This window comes from Heteronotia binoei, chromosome 3 (assembly GCF_032191835.1).
Source record: "Heteronotia binoei isolate CCM8104 ecotype False Entrance Well chromosome 3, APGP_CSIRO_Hbin_v1, whole genome shotgun sequence".
Taxonomy (NCBI): domain Eukaryota; kingdom Metazoa; phylum Chordata; class Lepidosauria; order Squamata; family Gekkonidae; genus Heteronotia; species Heteronotia binoei.
The window spans coordinates 194255725-194273144 of record NC_083225.1 but is presented as its reverse complement, the minus strand read 5'-3'; the positions used below and the strand labels follow the sequence as shown (position 1 = coordinate 194273144).

Here is a 17420-nt window from a genome sequence, read left to right as displayed (position 1 = left end):
AGCCAGAGCTCTCTTATCTGGCAGAACCGGGTCTGATTCGCCTTGAGGCAAGGGCTTAAGGAGCCGGTATATTATCCACCCTTCGGCTCAGAATCTCGTTATCCTTATCTTCCGTTACCAGTAGTTCTCATCCTGGCTTTTTCTGCATCTGGCTCATTTGTCTCTCTCTCTGAGGGATGCTCGTCTCCCTCAGGGCCAGAGGCCAGCTCAACAAGTGCTGCTGAGCAGAAAGTTTGCCTGAAGAGAGAACTCGCTGACGTCAGGGGGCTGCGCTGAGGAATGACTCAGAGTTCGGGGGATGCGGCCCCAGAGATCCTGCACAGGAGGGTCCCCTGTAGAGAAGCAAAGGCAGATGCCTAATTGTTGGTTAATTGGCTACCCTGGGACTGCAGAGGCAACGGAGAGCCAACGGGGGCCAATCTGTGAGACCTGCGAGTTGCAAGTGGAAGAGTTTGCATTCTTTGCAGAGGAAGGAAATCCGGGGTTTGTCTGGGGTTCAATCTTGTTTAGAGAACTGTCGTTTTGGTGCCTGATAGCTCTGATTCGAGTCCAGTCGCACCTGAGTGAACCATGAGATCTAGTAATATAAGCTGTTGAGAGTCAGCGCTTTCTTCATCACGTACCCGTTGTCAGAGCTTTGATTCTTGAAAGCGAATGCTCTGAAAATCTCAACGGCGCTACTTGACTCAAATGTAGTTGTTCTACTGCAAACCAACACTGCTACCGTAGATTAGAGAACCGGGTTGGATTCCCCACTCCTCCACTTGCACCTGCTGGAACGGCCTTGGGTCAGCCATAGCTCTTGCAGAGGTTGACCTTGAAAGGGCAGTTGCTGGAAGAGCCCTGTCAGCCCCACCCACCTCACAGGGTGTCTGTTGTGGGGGAGGAAGCGAAAGGAGATTGTGAGACACTCTTAGTCTGATTCAGAGAGAAGGGCCTGGTATAAATCTGCAGTCTTCTTCTTCCCCACTCCTCCACTTGCACCTGCTGGAACGGCCTTGGGTCAGCCATAGCTCTTGCAGAGGTTGTCCTTGAAAGGGCAGCTGCTGTGAGAGCCCTCTCCAGCCCCACCCACCTCACAGGGTGTCTGTTGTGGGGGAGAGAAGATACATGAGATTGTAAGGCGCTCTGAGTCTCTGATTCAGAGAGAAGGGCGGGGTATAAATCTGCAGTCTTCTTCTTCCCCACTCCTCCACTTGCACCTGCTGGAACGGCCTTGGGTCAGCCATAGCTCTTGCAGAGGTTGTCCTTGAAAGGGCAGCTGCTGTGAGAGCCCTCTCAGCCCCACCCACCTCACAGGGTGTCTGTTGTGGGGGAGGAAGGGAAGAGATTGTGAGCCGCTCTGAGCCTCTGTCCTTAAAAGGGCAGCTTCTGGGAGAGCTCTCTCAGCCCCACCCACCTCACAGGGTGTCTGTTGTGGGGCAGGAAGGTAAAGGAGATTGTGAGACACTCTTAGTCTGATTCAGAGAGAAGGGCCTGGTATAAATCTGCAGTCTTCTTCTTCCCCACTCCTCCACTTGCACCTGCTGGAACGGCCTTGGGTCAGCCATAGCTCTTGCAGAGGTTGTCCTTGAAAGGGCAGCTGCTGTGAGAGCCCTCTCAGCCCCACCCACCTCACAGGGTGTCTGTTGTGGGGGAGGAAGGGAAGAGATTGTGAGCCGCTCTAAGCCCCTGTCCTTAAAAGGGCAGCTTCTGGGAGAGCTCTCTCAGCCCCACCCACCTCACAGGGTGTCTGTTGTGGGGCAGGAAGGTAAAGGAGATTGTGAGACACTCTGAGTCTGATTCAGAGAGAAGGGCCTGGTATAAATCTGCAGTCTTCTTCCCCACTCCTCCACTTGCACCTGCTGGAACGGCCTTGGGTCAGCCATAGCTCTTGCAGAGGTTGTCCTTGAAAGGGCAGCTGCTGTGAGAGCCCTCTCAGCCCCACCCACCTCACAGGGTGTCTGTTGTGGGGGAGGAAGGGAAGAGATTGTGAGCCGCTCTGAGCCTCTGTCCTTAAAAGGGCAGCTTCTGGGAGAGCTCTCTCAGCCCCACCCACCTCACAGAGTGTCTGTTGTGGGGGAGGAAGGGAAAGGAGATTGTGATTTGTTTGAGACTCTTCAGAGTGGAGGGCGGGATATAAATCCAATATCTTCATCTACCTCACAGGGTGTCTGTTGTGGGGGGTGGGAAGGTAAAGGAGATTGTGAGCTGCTTTGAGACTCTTCGGAGTGGAGGGCAGGATATAAATCCAATATCTTCATCCACCTCACAGGGTGTCTGTTGTGGGGGAGGAAGGGAAAGGAGATTTTGAGCCGCTTTGAGACTCTTTGGAGTGGAGGGCAGGATATAAATCCACTATCTTCATCTACCTCACAGGGTGTCTGTTGTGGGGGAGGAAGGGAAAGGAGATTGTGAGCCGCTCTGAGACTCTTCGGAGTGGAGGGCGGGATATAAATCCAACATCTTCTTCTTCAAAATGGCACCCAAAGGAGATAGCAAGTGGAAGGGAAGCGCGATTGCTGGAGTAGAGGAAATTAGGGTTGCCAAGTCCAACTCAAGACATATCTGGGACTTTGGGGGTGTGGCCAGGAGACATTGGGGTGCAGCCAGGAGGAAGGGTGTGATAAGCATGACTGAACTTCAAAGGGAGATCTGGCCATCACACTGGAAGGGACCGGACACCTTTTAAATGCCTTCCCTGCACTGGGAATAATAAAGGATATGGACATATGAAGCTGCCTTATACTGAATCAGGCCCTCGGCCCATCAAAGTCAGTATTGTCTACTCAGACTGGCAGCGGCTCTCCAGGGTCGCAAGCTGAGGTTTTTCACTCCTACTTGCCTGGCCCCTTTTGAGTTGGAGATGCCGGGGATTGAACCTGGGACCTTCTGCTTCCCAAGCAGATGCTCTACCACTGAGCCAGAGTCCCTTTCCTGGAGGCACCTCGTTCGGGGACTCATAGAATTGGACCCCCTGGTCCATTCTTTTTGAAACTTGGAGGGTTTTTTTTTGAGAAGTACTAGATGCAATGCTGAAAATATGCTGCTTCTACTTAAAAAAACAGCCCCCTCCCCCAAAACCCCAGATACCCACTGATCAATTTTCTTTTATACTCTATGGGAACACATCTCCCTAGGGAAGAACGGAGTCCCCAGCAGACGTTCCCTCCCCACCCCCCACTTTCTGATGCCTCTGAAGCAGGGGGAGGAGCTCCAAACTGGGGGTTCTCCTGCCCCCACCTGGGGATTAGATCAAACAGGAAACCAAAGTGTACAGATTGGGTAAAGGAGAAAGAAAACACCGTGAAATTAACAAGCCAGTGCTTTGAAACAAATGCACCTGGGGATTGCAACCCTAGTAAACGGAGGAAACGAAGCCGGAACTGTCAAGGGAAGGTAGAGGATGAGAACCAGTGCAAGAAGTGTAGCTGAATGCAGGGCAGGACAGGGGAAAGTAAGGTGGGGGAAATAGGATTTCCCCTCCCCGTTGTATCCTTGTGGGTCTTCCTTCTTGCATAATACAGACCAGTTTGGTGTAGTGGTGAAGTGCGTGGACTCTTATCTGGGAGAACCGGGTTTGATTCCCCATTCCTCCACTTGCACCTGCTAGCATGGCCTTGGGTCAGCCATAGCTCTGGCAGGAGTTGTCCTTGAAAGGGCAGCTGCTGTGAGAGCCAGTTTGGTGTAGTGGTGAAGTGCGCGGACTCTTATCTGGGAGAACCGGGTTTGATTCCCCACTCCTCCACTTGCAGCTGCTGGAATGGCCTTGGGTCAGCCATAGCTCTCGCAGGAGTTGTCCTTGAAAAGGCAGCTTCTGGGAGAGTTCTCTGAGCCCCACCTACCTCACAGGGTGTCTGTGATGGGGGAGGAAGATAAAGGAGATTGTGAGCCGCTCTGAGTGGAGGGCGGAATATAAATCCAATGTTGTCGTCGTCTTCTTTTTCTTCTTCAATAAACGTAGGGACAGTAATATACATTCTCATATATCCTTCTCCCTTTTTTTAAAATGGCGCAATTCATATGCACCACTGTGCTTCCATTAATCTGAAAAGCTCTGTATTAAAGTTTGCTTCGGGTTTTATTTATTTCCCATCGGCCACAGTAAAATAAAGTCAGAAACAGCAAATGCACAAGAGGCATCGTGCCCGCTTGTAACATCGCATGCCCTGGAAAATATTCTCGGGGCTCACCAGATATCAGTTGTGCACATTAATGTGAATCAGATCCCACCTCCTGCATCTTCAGGGGTGCCCGGGGGAGAGAGATCTTGATCTGCTTGACACTGTTCCAATGATTAGCAAATAAACAACCTCCCATTTGAAATAGAGGCCCATCATTGTGTTCTTTCAAGCAGGCTGCGAGAACAAACTTTTCTCTCGTTGTTGTCAGGGCATAAAATAAAGAGACTGATGCATTTCCCAGCGCTCCAGCACCAGAGAGAATGAAATACTACTTCTGAAACGACATTCTATCTTTTCTCAAGAACGGAGGAACGTTCAGAAGGGAAAGCGCACCGTGTGCTACAAAGCTTGTCGAAGAAGAAGAAGATATTGGATTTATATCCCGCCCTCCACTCCGGAGAGTCTCAGAGCGGCTCACAATCTCCTTTCCCTTCCTCCCCCACAACAGACACCCTGTGAGGTAGATGAAGATATTGGATTTATATCCCACCCTCCACTCCAAAGAGTCTCAGAGCAGCTCACAATCTCCTTTCCCTTCCTCCCCCCCACAACAGACACCCTGTGAGGTAGATGAAGATAGTGGATTTATATCCCGCCCACCACTCCGGAGAGTCTCAGAGCGGCTCACAATCTCCTTTCCCTTCCTCCCCCACAACAGACACCCTGTGAGGCAGATGAAGATATTGGATTTATATCCCGCCCTCCACTCCGAAGAGTCTCAGAGCGGCTCACAATCTCCTTTCCCTTCCTCCCCCACAACAGACACCCTGTGAGGTAGATGAAGATATTGGATTTATATCCCGCCCTCCACTCCCAAGAGTCTCAGAGCAGCTCACAATCTCCTTTCCCTTCCTCCCCCACAACAGACACCCTGTGAGGTAGATGAAGATATTGGATTTATATCCCGCCTTCCACTCTGAAGAGTCTCAGAGCGGCTCACGATCTCCTTTACCTTCCTGCCCCATAAGAGACACCCTGTGAGGTAGATGAAGATATTGGATTTATAGCCCGCCCTCCACTCCGAAGAGTCTCAGAGCAGCTTACAATCTCCTTTACCTTCCTCACCCACAACAAACACCCTGTGAGGTGGGTGGGGCTGAGAGAGCTCTCCCAGAAGCTGCCTTTTCAAGGACAGAGTCTCAGAGCGGCTCACAATCTCCTTTACCTTCCTTCCCCACAACAGACACCCTGTGAGGTGGGTGGGGCTGGAGAGGGCTCTCACAGCAGCTGCCCTTTCAAGGACAACCTCTGCCAGGGCTATGGTTGACCCAAGGCCATTCCAGCAGCTGCAAGTGGAGGAGTGGGGAATCAAACCCAGTTCTCCCAGATAAGAGTCCGCACACTTAACCACTACACCAAACTGGAGATTGTAAGGCAATTCTTGGTCCATCCTAGATTTGTGCAGGCTGAGCTCCAGGAAAAGTAGAAGGGGAATCGGGGCTTACATGCTGGACCACTGTAACTCGCTCTACGCAGGCTTGTCCCTGGGACTGATCCGGAAACTTTAGCTGGTGCAGAATGTGGCAGCACGATTGTTGACTGAACTGCCTGTACAGGCAGGCGGTCGACAAATGCTGTACAATTTGCACTGGCTACTAATCGAGTACCGGATTCGTTTCAGGGAACTAGTATTGACGTTTAAAGCCTTGCATGGCCTGGGACCGACCTGGTGGAATCAGCCCCGACCTGGTGGAAGTTCGGGCCCTATCGAATTTGCTGCCATTTCGTGGGGCCTGCAAAACGGAGCTGTTCCGCCAGGCTTTTGACTGAGGCAGGCGGGTGGGTGTCCTTACCTTACTGCCAACATCATCTAGCAGACCTCCCTACTCGGGACTGCTGGATATCGGGCCTACAGCTCTGACATCTAGGATATCTGTACTGTAACCTATAATATGTGCTGTACCATTTATGTTGCATCACTCGATTGTTCATTGATTGTTTTATGGCTTTATGGTGGGATTTTACTGTTTTATTGTGCTTGTGATCCGCCCTGAGCCCATTATGGGGAAGGGCGGACTATAAATCGAGGAAATGAATAAATCACACTGGACGGGGAAGGGGTGGTCCCCAGTCTCTCCAGCTTCTTGCTCTCATCCTCCTACAGTTCCCTGTGGCCCCCCCTGTGACTTTTAGCTATGGGGCTGCGAGAGCTTTCGCTGGCCACCTTGAGGCAAGGGCTTTAGGAGCCGGTGTATTATCCGCCCCTCGGCTCAGAATCTCGTTATCCTTATCTTCCGTTACCAGTAGTTCTCGTCCTGGCTTTTTCTGCATCTGGCTCATTTGTCTCTCTCTCTGAGGGATGCTCGTCTCCCTCAGGGCCAGAAGCCAGCTCAACAAGTGCTGCTGAGCAGAAAGTTTGCCTGAAGAGAGAACTCGCTGACGTCAGGGGGCTGCGCTGAGGAATGACTCAGAGTTCGGGGGATGCGGCCCCAGAGATCCTGCACAGGAGGGTCCCCTGTAGAGAAGCAAAGGCAGATGCCTAATTGTTGGTTAATTGGCTACCCTGGGACTGCAGAGGCAACGGAGAGCCAACAGGGGCCAATCCGAGAGACCTGCGAGTTGCAAGTGGAAGAGTTTGGATTCTTTGCAGAGGAAGGAAATCCGGGGTTTGTCTGGTGTTCAATCTTCTTTAGAGAACTGTCGTTTTGGTGCCTGATAGCTCTGATTCGAGTCCAGTCGCACCTGAGTGAACCATGAGATCTAGTAATATAAGCTTTTGAGAGTCAGCGCTTTCTTCATCACGTACCCATTGTCAGAGCTTTGATTCTTGCTCTGAAAATCTCAACAGTGCTACTAGACTCAAATGTAGTTGTTCTGCTGCAAACCAGCACTGCTACCCTGTGATTCCTCTGAGATTGTTAGTGGACTACAATCACCCTGGGATTGCTCTATAGTGTAGCGAGGGGAGGCCACAGGTGGCAGATTTGGGGAGGTGGTAGCAAGGGCTTATTGTTGTCCCCCCCCCCCAACGAACACACACCACCCAAGAACCAGAGCAACCGATCTTCCTTCCTTCCTTCCTTGATTAGAGCAGGGCTAGAAAATTAGCATCTGTAGTAAGATAATTTCAGAGCCAGTTTGGTGTAGTGGTTAAGTGTGCGGACTCTTATCTGGGAGCACCGGGTTTGATTCCCCACTCCTCCACTTGCAGCTGCTGGAATGGCCTTGGGTCAGCCAGAGCTCTCTTATCTGGGAGAACCAGGCTTGATTCCCCCCTCCTCCACTTGCAGCTGCTGGAATGGCCTTGGGTCAGCCAGAGCTCTCTTATCTGGGAGAACAGGGTTTGATTCCCCTCTCCTTCACATGCAACTGCTGGAATGGACTTGGGTCAGCCAGAGCTCTCTTATCAGGGAGCACCGGGCTTGATTCCCCCACTCCTCCACTTGCACCTGCTGGAATGGCCTTGGGTCAGCTATAGCTCTTTTATCTGGGAGAACCGGGTTTGATTCCCCACTCCTCCACTTGCACCTGCAGGAATGGCCTTGGGTCAGCCATAGCTCTCTTATCTGGGAGAACCGGGTTTGATTCCCCACTCCTCCACTCGCACCTGCAGGAATGGCCTTGAGTCAGGCAGAGCTCTCTTATCTAGGAGAACTGGGTTTGATTCCCCCCTCCTCCACTTGCACCTGCTGGAATGGCCTTGGGTCAGCCAGAGCTCTCTTATCTGGGAGAACCGGGTTTGATTCCCCACTCCTCCACTTGCAGCTGCTGGAAGGGCCTTGGGTCAGCTATAGCTCTCTTATCTGGGAGAACTGGGTTTGATTCCCCACTCCTCCACTTGCAGCTGCTGGAATGGCCTTGGGTCAGCCAGAGCTCTCTTATCTGGGAGAACCAGGTTGGATTTCCCACTCCTCCACTTGCACCTGCTGGAATGGCCTTGGGTCAGCCAGAGCTCTCTTATCTGGGAGAACCGGGTTTGATTCCCCACTCCTCCACTTGCAGCTGCTGGAATGGCCTTGGGGCAGCCTGAGCTCTCGCAGGAGTTGTCCTTGAAAGGGCAGCTGCTGTGAGAGCTCTCTCATCCCCACCCACCTCACAGGGTGTCTGCTGTGGGGGAGAAGATACAGGAGATTGTAAGCCGCTCTCTGATTCAGAGAGAAGGGCGGTGTATAAATCTGTGGTCTTTTCCTTCCTTCCTGGGGCTCCAGTTTGCTGCAAAGATAGCACAGCAAGTGGCTGTTCCAAAAGAGATGGAAAAGCCCCTCTCCTCTCTACAACAGAGAATGAGTGAGAGGCCAGCTGTTTTCAAAAGATCTCTCTTTATTTGTTCCAGAAAGTATTGCTTTGTAAATTTTGTTACAAGGTGCTTATCAGCAGCTCCATAGCGACACCTAGCAGCAGGCTATGAACATTACAGAAAAACAAAAGTAGTAGGTGAACAGGGGGAGGAGAAGCAAGAAGAAGAAAGAACAAAAAAGAAGAAAGAAGTAGAAGAAGAAGGAAGAAGAAGAAAGAAGAAGAAGGAAGAAGAAGATGATGATTTATATCCTGCCTTTTACTCAGAGTCACAGAACACCATACAGTCTCCCTTCCCCTCCCCACAACAGACACCCTGTGAGTTAGGCGGGGCTGAGAGAGAACATAAGAACATAAGAGAAGCCCTGTTGGATCAGGCCACTGGCCCCTCCAGTCCAACACTCTGTGTCACATAAGAACATAAGAGAAGCCCTGTTGGATCAGGCCAGTGGCCCCTCCAGTCCAACACTCTGTGTCACAGAAGAACATAAGAGAAGCCCTGTTGGATCAGGCCAGTGGCCCCTCCAGTCCAACACTCTGTGTCACATAAGAACATAAGAGAAGCCCTGTTGGATCAGGCCAGTGGCCCATCCACTCCAACACTCTGTGTCACATAAGAACAGAAGAGAAGCCCTGTTGGATCAGGCCAATGGCCCCTCCAGGCCAACACTCTGTGTCACATAAGAGAAGCCATGTTGGATCAGGCCAATGGCCCCTCCAGTCCAACACTCTGTGTCACGTAAGAACATAAGAGAAGCCCTGTTGGATCAGGCCAGTGGCCCCTCCAGTCCAACACTCTGTGTCACATAAGAACATAAGAGAAGCCATGTTAGATCAGGCCACTGGCCCATCCAGTCCAACACTCTGTGTCACACAGTGGCAAAACATTTTATATATAAACACACACTGTGGCTAATAGCCACTGATGGACCTCTGCTCCATATTTTTATCTAACCCCCTCTTGAAGGTGGCTATGCTTGTGGCCGCCGCCACCTCCTGTGGCAGGGAATTCCACATGTTAATCATGTTGGAGAGCTCCTTCCAGAACAGCTCTGAGAGAACTTGAAACTAACTCAAGGTCACACCAGCAGCTGCATGTGGAGGACTGGAGAATCAAACTCATTTCTCCCAAATTGTGGATTTTTGGGCCCCCTCCCCAAGCCTTGGCTCTCTCTTCCCCCTCGGGACCCCTCCCCCCGATTGCCTCAGCACATGAAGCAGGGAGCGGCACCGGCAAGCTCCTCCCTGAAGCACGCTGAGCAAGGTTGGGCGGGTGGGTGGGCAGATTCCGTAAGTTGGGTGGGTAGGCGGGCAACCAGCCTCACTCCCTGCTCCCAGCAGCCCTTAGTCTGGGGCTCCATTGCTGCCTTGTTTTCCACCCCCATGAGCCAGGGTGGGAGGAGAGGCCCATAGATGGCACAGGTTTAGGGTTGCCAAGTCCAATTCAAGAGATATCTGGGGACATTGGGGGTGGAGCCAGAAGACTTTGGGAGTGAAGCCAGGAGACATTGGGGTGGAGCCAGAAGCAAGGGTGTTACAAGCATAATTGAACTCTAAGGGCATTCTGGCCATCACATTTAAAGGGACAGCACACCTTTTTAAATGTCTTCCTTCCATAGGAAATAATGAAGGATAAGGGCACCTTCTTTTGGGGCACATAGAATTGGACCCCCTGGTCCAATCATTTTGAAACTCGGGGGGTACCTTGGGGAGAGACAGTAGTTACTATACTGAAAATTTGGTGCCTCTACCTCAAAAAACAGCTCCCCCAGAGCCCCCAAAACCTCCAGATCAATTCCCCATTATACCCTATGAGAATCGATCTCCACTTAGGGAATAATTAAGTGCTCAGCAGATGTTTCCCTCCCTCCCCCCCTCCCCCGTTTCTGGTGATTCTGAAGTGAGGGATTGGCCTCTCTACTCACGAGTTGCTGCCAGCTTCTTCACAGCAACACAGACACACCATCCCAAGAGGAAGCCTTTCAGTCAGAGACTGAAGCCTCCGGAGGTGGAAAGGCACACGGTCCTCTGGGGGCGGTGCTTCCCCTGCCGGCCAGCTGACTGGGGGTGGAAGGAGTCTGGGAAAGCGGAAGAACCCCCACTGGGACCTGGGGATTGGCAAGCCTAGAGCCAGGAGACTTTGGGGGTGGAGCCAGGAGATATTGGGGCAGAGCCAGGAGCAAGGGTGTGACAATCATCATGGAACTTCGAAGGGAGTCCTGGCCATCACATTGAAAGGGACCGCACGCCTTTTTAAATGCCTTCCCTCCCTAGGAAATAATGGAGGATAGGGGCACCTTCTTTAGGGGCTCGTAGAATTGGACCCCCTGGTCCAATCTTCTTGAAACTCGGAGGGTATTTTGGGGAGACACTCTGGATGCTATACTGAGAATGTGGTGTTTCTATCTCAAAAAACAGCCCTCCAAGAGCCCCAGATACCCACGGATCAATTCTCCATTATTTCCTATGGGAATAAGTCTCCCTAGGGAATAATAGAGTGCCCAGCAGACACTTCCCTCCCCTCCCCCCACTTTTTGATGACCCTGAAGCAGAGGGAGGGCCTCCAAACAGGGGGATCCCCTGCCCCCACCTGGGGATTGGCAACCCTACACAGGCTGCAAGGGCAGCTGGAGTTCTTTCAGGGTGGGGAGGGAGGGGCGGCCAGGAGATGCCTCCCCCAGCCAATGTGTACAAGCCAAGCATGTTCCCTGCTGCTCCCGGTTGGGGAAGGGCCCAGGAAAGCAGGGAAACTGTGAGGAATAGGAGGTGCAGCTGCATAACAATCCCTGGATTAGGAGAGTGGGCAGCCAGCCAGCCACCAGGGGCTTTGCTACGCCCCCAGCAGCCCCCATGAACCCCTGGAGAAGCCCACACCACCCTTTCTCCACTCCTTATGTGATTTTGGGAGGCGGGTGGCTTGCTGGCCTTTTGACTGGGGGGGATGGCTCAGGAGAGCCCCAGGCGAGCGAGGCCTGGTTGGGCTGGCAGGATCTCTAGCCAGCCCAAGCAGGCCTCACTTGCCCGGGGCTCTCCTTTCTTGTGTCAGGTTGCTTTCAACTGGGGGGGCGGGGTGGCAGAATAGGATAATGAGTTATGCTAATGAGCTCCACCACCTATTTTTCTACAAAACAATCCCTGGTGTCAACGTTTGTTCAGCTACCATTGGTCATCTGTGAACATCAGGTTGGTCCAAAGGAGAGGTTCTCTATGCTGCTGGACTCCTTTCACTCCATTTCCTTGTCCTCCACAGGTGCACTGCAGCCCTCTGTGTGACGCCGATGAACATCACCTGCAAGCTTTGGAGAAACACGTGAGTAAAGCCAAAATTCCTCTATAGGTGTATGTTTCAGACAGAAAGAGCCTTGAGTAGGAATGGGCACCAACCAGCTCATGAAGGTAAGTTAGTGATTCACCTTCTCCAGTTCGTGGTTCACGAACAGAAGACCTGCCATGAACTTCCATGAATTCTAAGTCAGTTTATTGAGGTTCATGAAGAGCTAAAAGCAAGGGTTCAAATGAATTTTTGCCAGTTTGTGGTTCATGAACTGAAGACCCACCACAAACTTCCACGAATTTTAAGTCAGTTTATGGAGGTTCACGAAGAGCTAAAAGCAAGGGTTTAAATGAATTTTCGCCGGTTCGTGGTTCACAAACTGAAGACTCACCATGAACTTCCACGCATTTTAAGTCAGTTTATGGAGGTTCACGAAGAGCTAAAAGCAAGGGTTTAAATGAATTTTCGCCAGTTCGTGGTTCATGAACTGAAGACTCACCATGAACTACCACAAATTTTAAGTCAGTTTATGGAGGTTCATGAAGAGCTAAAAGCAAGGGTTCAAATTATTTTTTGCCAGTTTGTGGTTCATGAACCGAAGACCAGCCACAAACTTCCACGAATTTTAAGTCAGTTTATGGAGGTTCATGAAAAGCAAGGGTTTAAATGAATTTTCGCCAGTTCGTGGTTCACAAACTGAAGACTCACCATGAACTTCCATGAATTTTAAGTCAGTTTATGGAGGTTCACGAAGAGCTAAAAGCAAGGGTTCAAATGAATTTTCGCCAGTTCGTGGTTCAGAAACTGAAGACTCACCATGAACTTCCACGAATTTTAAGTCAGTTTATGGAGGTTCACGAAGAGCTAAAAGCAAGGGTTTAAATGAATTATTCGCCAGTTTGTGGTTCATGAACTGAAGACCCGCCACAATCTTCCACGCATTTTAAGTCAGTTTATGAAGGTTCGTGAAGAACTAAAAGCAAGGGTTTAAATAAATTTTTCGCCATTTCGTGATTCATGAACTGAAGACCCACCACAAACTTCCACAAATTTTAAGTCAGCTTATGGAGGTTCATGGAGAGCTAAAAGCAAGGGTTCAAATGAATTTCTGCCAGTTCGTCGTTCACAAACTGAAGACCCACCATGAACTTCCATGAATTTTAAGTCAGTTTATGGAGGGTCACAAAGACCTAAAAGCAAGGTTTTAAATGGTTCGGAGCCATTTAAACCCCTGTTTTCTTGCTCATCTCAAAAAATAAAAAAGCTCAAGAGATGGACAACTAGGAGGCATGCAGGTGGATGAGTGGGTGGAAACGTGGCGTGAGTGTCGATGGACAGAGGTGGGCAGAAGAGCCCTGAGCACCCTCTGCATGGGCATCCCATTACCTGGAACCACCTCAGTGTTCCCAGTTCATAGTGAAGATCACAAACTTTCCCCTTCCATCCAGCATCCCCCTCCTTCCCAGTCCAATTCAGGTCCGATAGGATCCCTCAACAGCAGAGCTCCAGAACAGTTCTGGACCATGCAGGTCTCTCACACGAGGTTGTGAGAATTACCACAGAGAGCTGGTGGGGGGCTTACATAAAACCGGGAGCTATGGAGCAACCCTCCCTCTCCATCTGTGTATTGTTGGTGCTGCCGCGTGCCGGGCTTTCCACTCCCTGTTGCTAGGAGCAGTGCATTGTGGGTAGGCAGCAACGCGTCCTGGAGAGGGGCTCCGCTTTGCGTGCAGAATGTCCCAAGATCTCAGATGCTGAGAAAGACCTTTCTCTGCTAGAGGCTTTGGAGCAAGGACACCAACCACTGTGGGTGGCCATGAGCTAGATGGAAGGGTGGTCTAAGGTTGCCATTGTGGCAGGGGACTGTTTCCTCCGCACGTGGCATGATGATGTCACCCGGAAGTGATGTCATCACGCCGTGGATGTCTTGCCATGGACACTCTAGGACTTGCGAGAAAACTCTATGGTACCATGGAGTTTTACCACGAATCCTACCATCGCACCAGGATGCTCTAGGATTCATGATAAAACTCTATGGTACCATAGGGTTTTACCACAAGTCCTAGGGTGTCCCTGGCACAACAACGTCACTTCTGGGTGATGTTATCATGCCGGGAGTTGGGGCCCTCCAGACCAGGGTATCCCCTGCCCCCAGTGGGAACTTGGCAGGCCTAGGGTAGTCTGAATTGTCATGGTGATCTTCAGATATGTTATTTCACAACCACAATTTGTCTGCCTTGGAAGTCATGTTCTTCAGTCTGGAAATCTGCTCTTAAACCTCAGGCATGTGGGTATGGCTTCTCAAGGTGGAGAGGGAAATGTTCTGCTCGTGCTTAGAAGTGTGAACCTCTTCCAGATCAGAGAGTGACAGCCAAGGTCCCACGGGGGGTGCTTCTGAAGTAGATTCCAGTGCCCAGAGACAGCAAAGCCCAGAGGAACCCAAGTCCCTAAGCAGCTTCTTCTGTGGCTCCGGCTAGAAACGAGTTGGAGGCAGGGGTGGAATTCTAGCAGGAGCTCCTTTGCATATTAGGCCACACCTCCTTGATGTAGCCAATCCTCCAAGAGCTTACAAAAAAAGAGCCTTGTGAGTTCTTGGGGGTTTGGCTACATCAGGGGTGTGTGGCCTAATATGCAAAGCAGCTCCTGCTAGAATCCCACCCCTGGTTGGATGTTCCAAATATGGCAGGATATTCCCTTGAATGGGACTAGCTAGGTTGAGTGGAAGGGACTCTGTCCTGCACGAGATTCCTGGCTCTTGGCTGCTCTCAGCATTCCAGGTCCCTTGGAGCAGACTCAGCAAACCACATTCTCATTTTCTTCGCTCATGTGTTCCTGCTGCTTTGGGGGAGGCGGTGTTCCTCTTCTACTCATGTTTTTCTCCCTCTCTTCGCCAATTTCATATCACACTGGTTTAGGTCAGCATATCCCCCTGCAGATTTAAATTGCAAGTTTTTATGCCAGACATACAACAATGTAATATTGAATTGACCACTAGAGGGAGCACATGAACACCTGAAGCTAACTTGTATTGAATCAGAGCCCCAATCCATCGAAGTAGGCATTGCCTACTCAGACTGGCAGTGGCTCTCCAGGGTCTCAGGCAGAGTTCTTTCATATCACTTCCCGCCTGATTCTTTTTTAGCTGGAGATGCCAAGAATCGAACCTGGGACTTTCTGCATGTCAAGCAGAGGCTCTGAAACTGGGCCGCGGTCCTTCCTCTAAAACACTTGCAGAACAAAAACAGAAACAAAAAGCCCCAAAGCAACAGGAACACACAATCAAAGAAAATGGGAATGCAGAAAAGTCTTCAGGCCACCATATCTGGGGGTGGGAGTGTTTCCCCTGTTTTGCTTTGTTGCTCTTCTCCATTTGCCCGTGTGCTTCCTTGCAGATCCTCGTGGCCTACAAGCGCATCCAAGCCCTGCAGAAACGGCAGCCCTGGCCCCAGGTCAGCCTCTCCACCAGCTCCTCACAGAACTCCTTGGCCAAAGCTGAGAAAACCCCCAAGAGCAGCTACAGCGATTTGGACCGCAAGATCCTCCAACTGTGCGGTAAGGCCGACATCAAAGCAGACCGAAGAAGAAGAAGATACTGGAATTATATCGGCCCTCCACTCCGAAGAGTCTCAGAGTGGCTCAGAATCTCCTTTACCATCCTCCCCCACAACAGACACCCTGTGAGGTAGATGAAGATATTGGATTTATATCCCGCCCTAGACTCCAAAAGTCTCAGAGGGGCTCACAATCTCCTTTACCTTCCTCCCCCACAACAGACACCCTGTGAGGTGGGTGGGGCTGAGAGGGCTCTCACAGCAGCTCCCTTTTCAAGGACAACCTCTGCCAGAGCTATGGCTGACCCAAGGCCATGCCAGCAGGTGCAAGTGGAGGAGTGGGGAATCAAACCCGGTTCTCCCAGATAAGAGTCCATGCACTTAACCACTACACCAAACTGGCTCTCCGAGACACCTGTCAGGCGTCCCGCCCCTCCCCCCGTTCACTCAATAAACAGTCCATTCATTTCCAAAGGTCCAGTTTATTTAAGGCTTCAGGTAGGTAACCAACCCGGAACTATGTCCGAGTTAGAACTGGCATGAATTGGCACAGAGGCGATATTAAAGGATACAACAAGCTGTAAGGAGTGTCTGCCACGGTCATTTTACTGCCACGGTCATTTTACTGCCACGGTCATTTTACTTTGAGAACAATATTGATATGCAACACTCATTCCCAAGGTTAGAATTGTGGTATACGTGGTTGCGGTGAAGGCAGTTCCTGCTACATCTAAACAACAGGCGCAAAAGGCTGTGCAAAGCTGAGAAAGGCAGATAAGAGAGTGAGAAAAGAAACATTCCGACGAGCACTACAGTTCTCCATCTTAACTCTATACTTGGCAAGGCACTTGACAAAACCATTCTGGAGCAGCCGTAAGAGGTGGTATAATACTGGCAACAGAGGGTTTTTCTTTTTTAGCTGGAGAGCCAGTTTGGTGTAGTGGGTTAAGTGTGCAGACTCTTATCTGGGAGAACTGGCTTTGATTCCCCACTCCTCCACTTGCACCTGCTAGCATGGCCTTGGCTCAGCCATAGCTCTGGCAGAGGTTGTTCTTGAAAGGGCAGCTTCTGGGAGAGCTCTCTCAGCCCGACCCACCTCACAGGGTGTTTGTTGTGGGGGAGGAAGGGAAAGGAGATTGTGAGCCGCTCTGAGACTCTTCGGAGTGGAGGGCGGGATATAAATCCAATATCTTCATCTACCTCACAGGGTGTCTGTTGTGGAGGAGGGAGATAAAGGAGATTGTGAGCCGCTCTGAGACTCTTCAGAGTGGAGGGCGGGATATAAATCCAATATCTTCATCTACCTCACAGGGTGTCTGTGAGACTCTTCGGAGTGGAGGGCGGGATATAAATCCAATATCTTCATCTACCTCACAGGGTGTCTGTTGTGGGGGAGGAAGGGAAAGGAGATTGTGAGCCGCTCTGAGACTCTTCGGAGTGGAGGGCGGGATATAAATCCAATATCTTCATCTACCTCACAGGGTGTCTGTTGTGGAGGAGGGAGATAAAGGAGATTGTGAGCCGCTCTGAGACTCTTCAGAGTGGAGGGCGGGATATAAATCCAATATCTTCATCTACCTCACAGGGTGTCTGTTGTGGGGGAGGAAGGGAAAGGAAATTGTGAGCAGCTCTGAGACTCTTCAGAGTGGAGGGCGGGATATAAATACAATATCTTCTTCATAATCGTCTTCTTCTTCTATGGAACTCATTTGCATATTAGGCCACACCCCCTGGTGCCAAGCCAGCCAGAACTGCATTCCTGCTAAAAAAAGAAAGCCCTGGGTGTGCCCGTATTGCATTATTTCTTTTTCCACGCATATTTTGCTCCCTCTAGTGGCCGCTTTTATATTTCATTGCTGTGTCTCCAGCTTGCTCGTAAAGAAGGCAGAGATGCAGCAATGAAATATCAACATGACCACCAGAGGGAGCCAAACTTGTGATGAAAAGGATAAAAACTGACGCAGTACTGGCACAAAAATAAGATGTGTGGAAAAGCTCCGAGACAGCAGATAGAAGGAGAAAATCCTCTTGAAGAGACCCAAAATACATTGAGAGAGTCCTTTAAAGGTGAAATGACACTTTGGAATATTCAGTCATGGAGTCACCGATGCCTAGGGTTGCCAATCCCCAGGTGGGGGCAGGGGATCCCCCGGTTTGGAGGCCCTCCCCCCGCTTCAGGGTCGTCAGAAAGCAGGG

At 50.8% G+C, this 17420-nt stretch overlaps 1 protein-coding gene across 1 annotated transcript in view; it reads left to right on the top strand.

Moving 5' to 3' along the window:
• PDE2A (phosphodiesterase 2A) overlaps positions 1–17420 on the top strand; it is a 231246-nt gene that overhangs the window by 117642 nt on the left and 96184 nt on the right. The window contains 2 exon segments of the mRNA XM_060235363.1: positions 11650–11709; positions 15066–15225. Coding sequence (XP_060091346.1) covers positions 11650–11709; positions 15066–15225 — 220 coding nt within the window.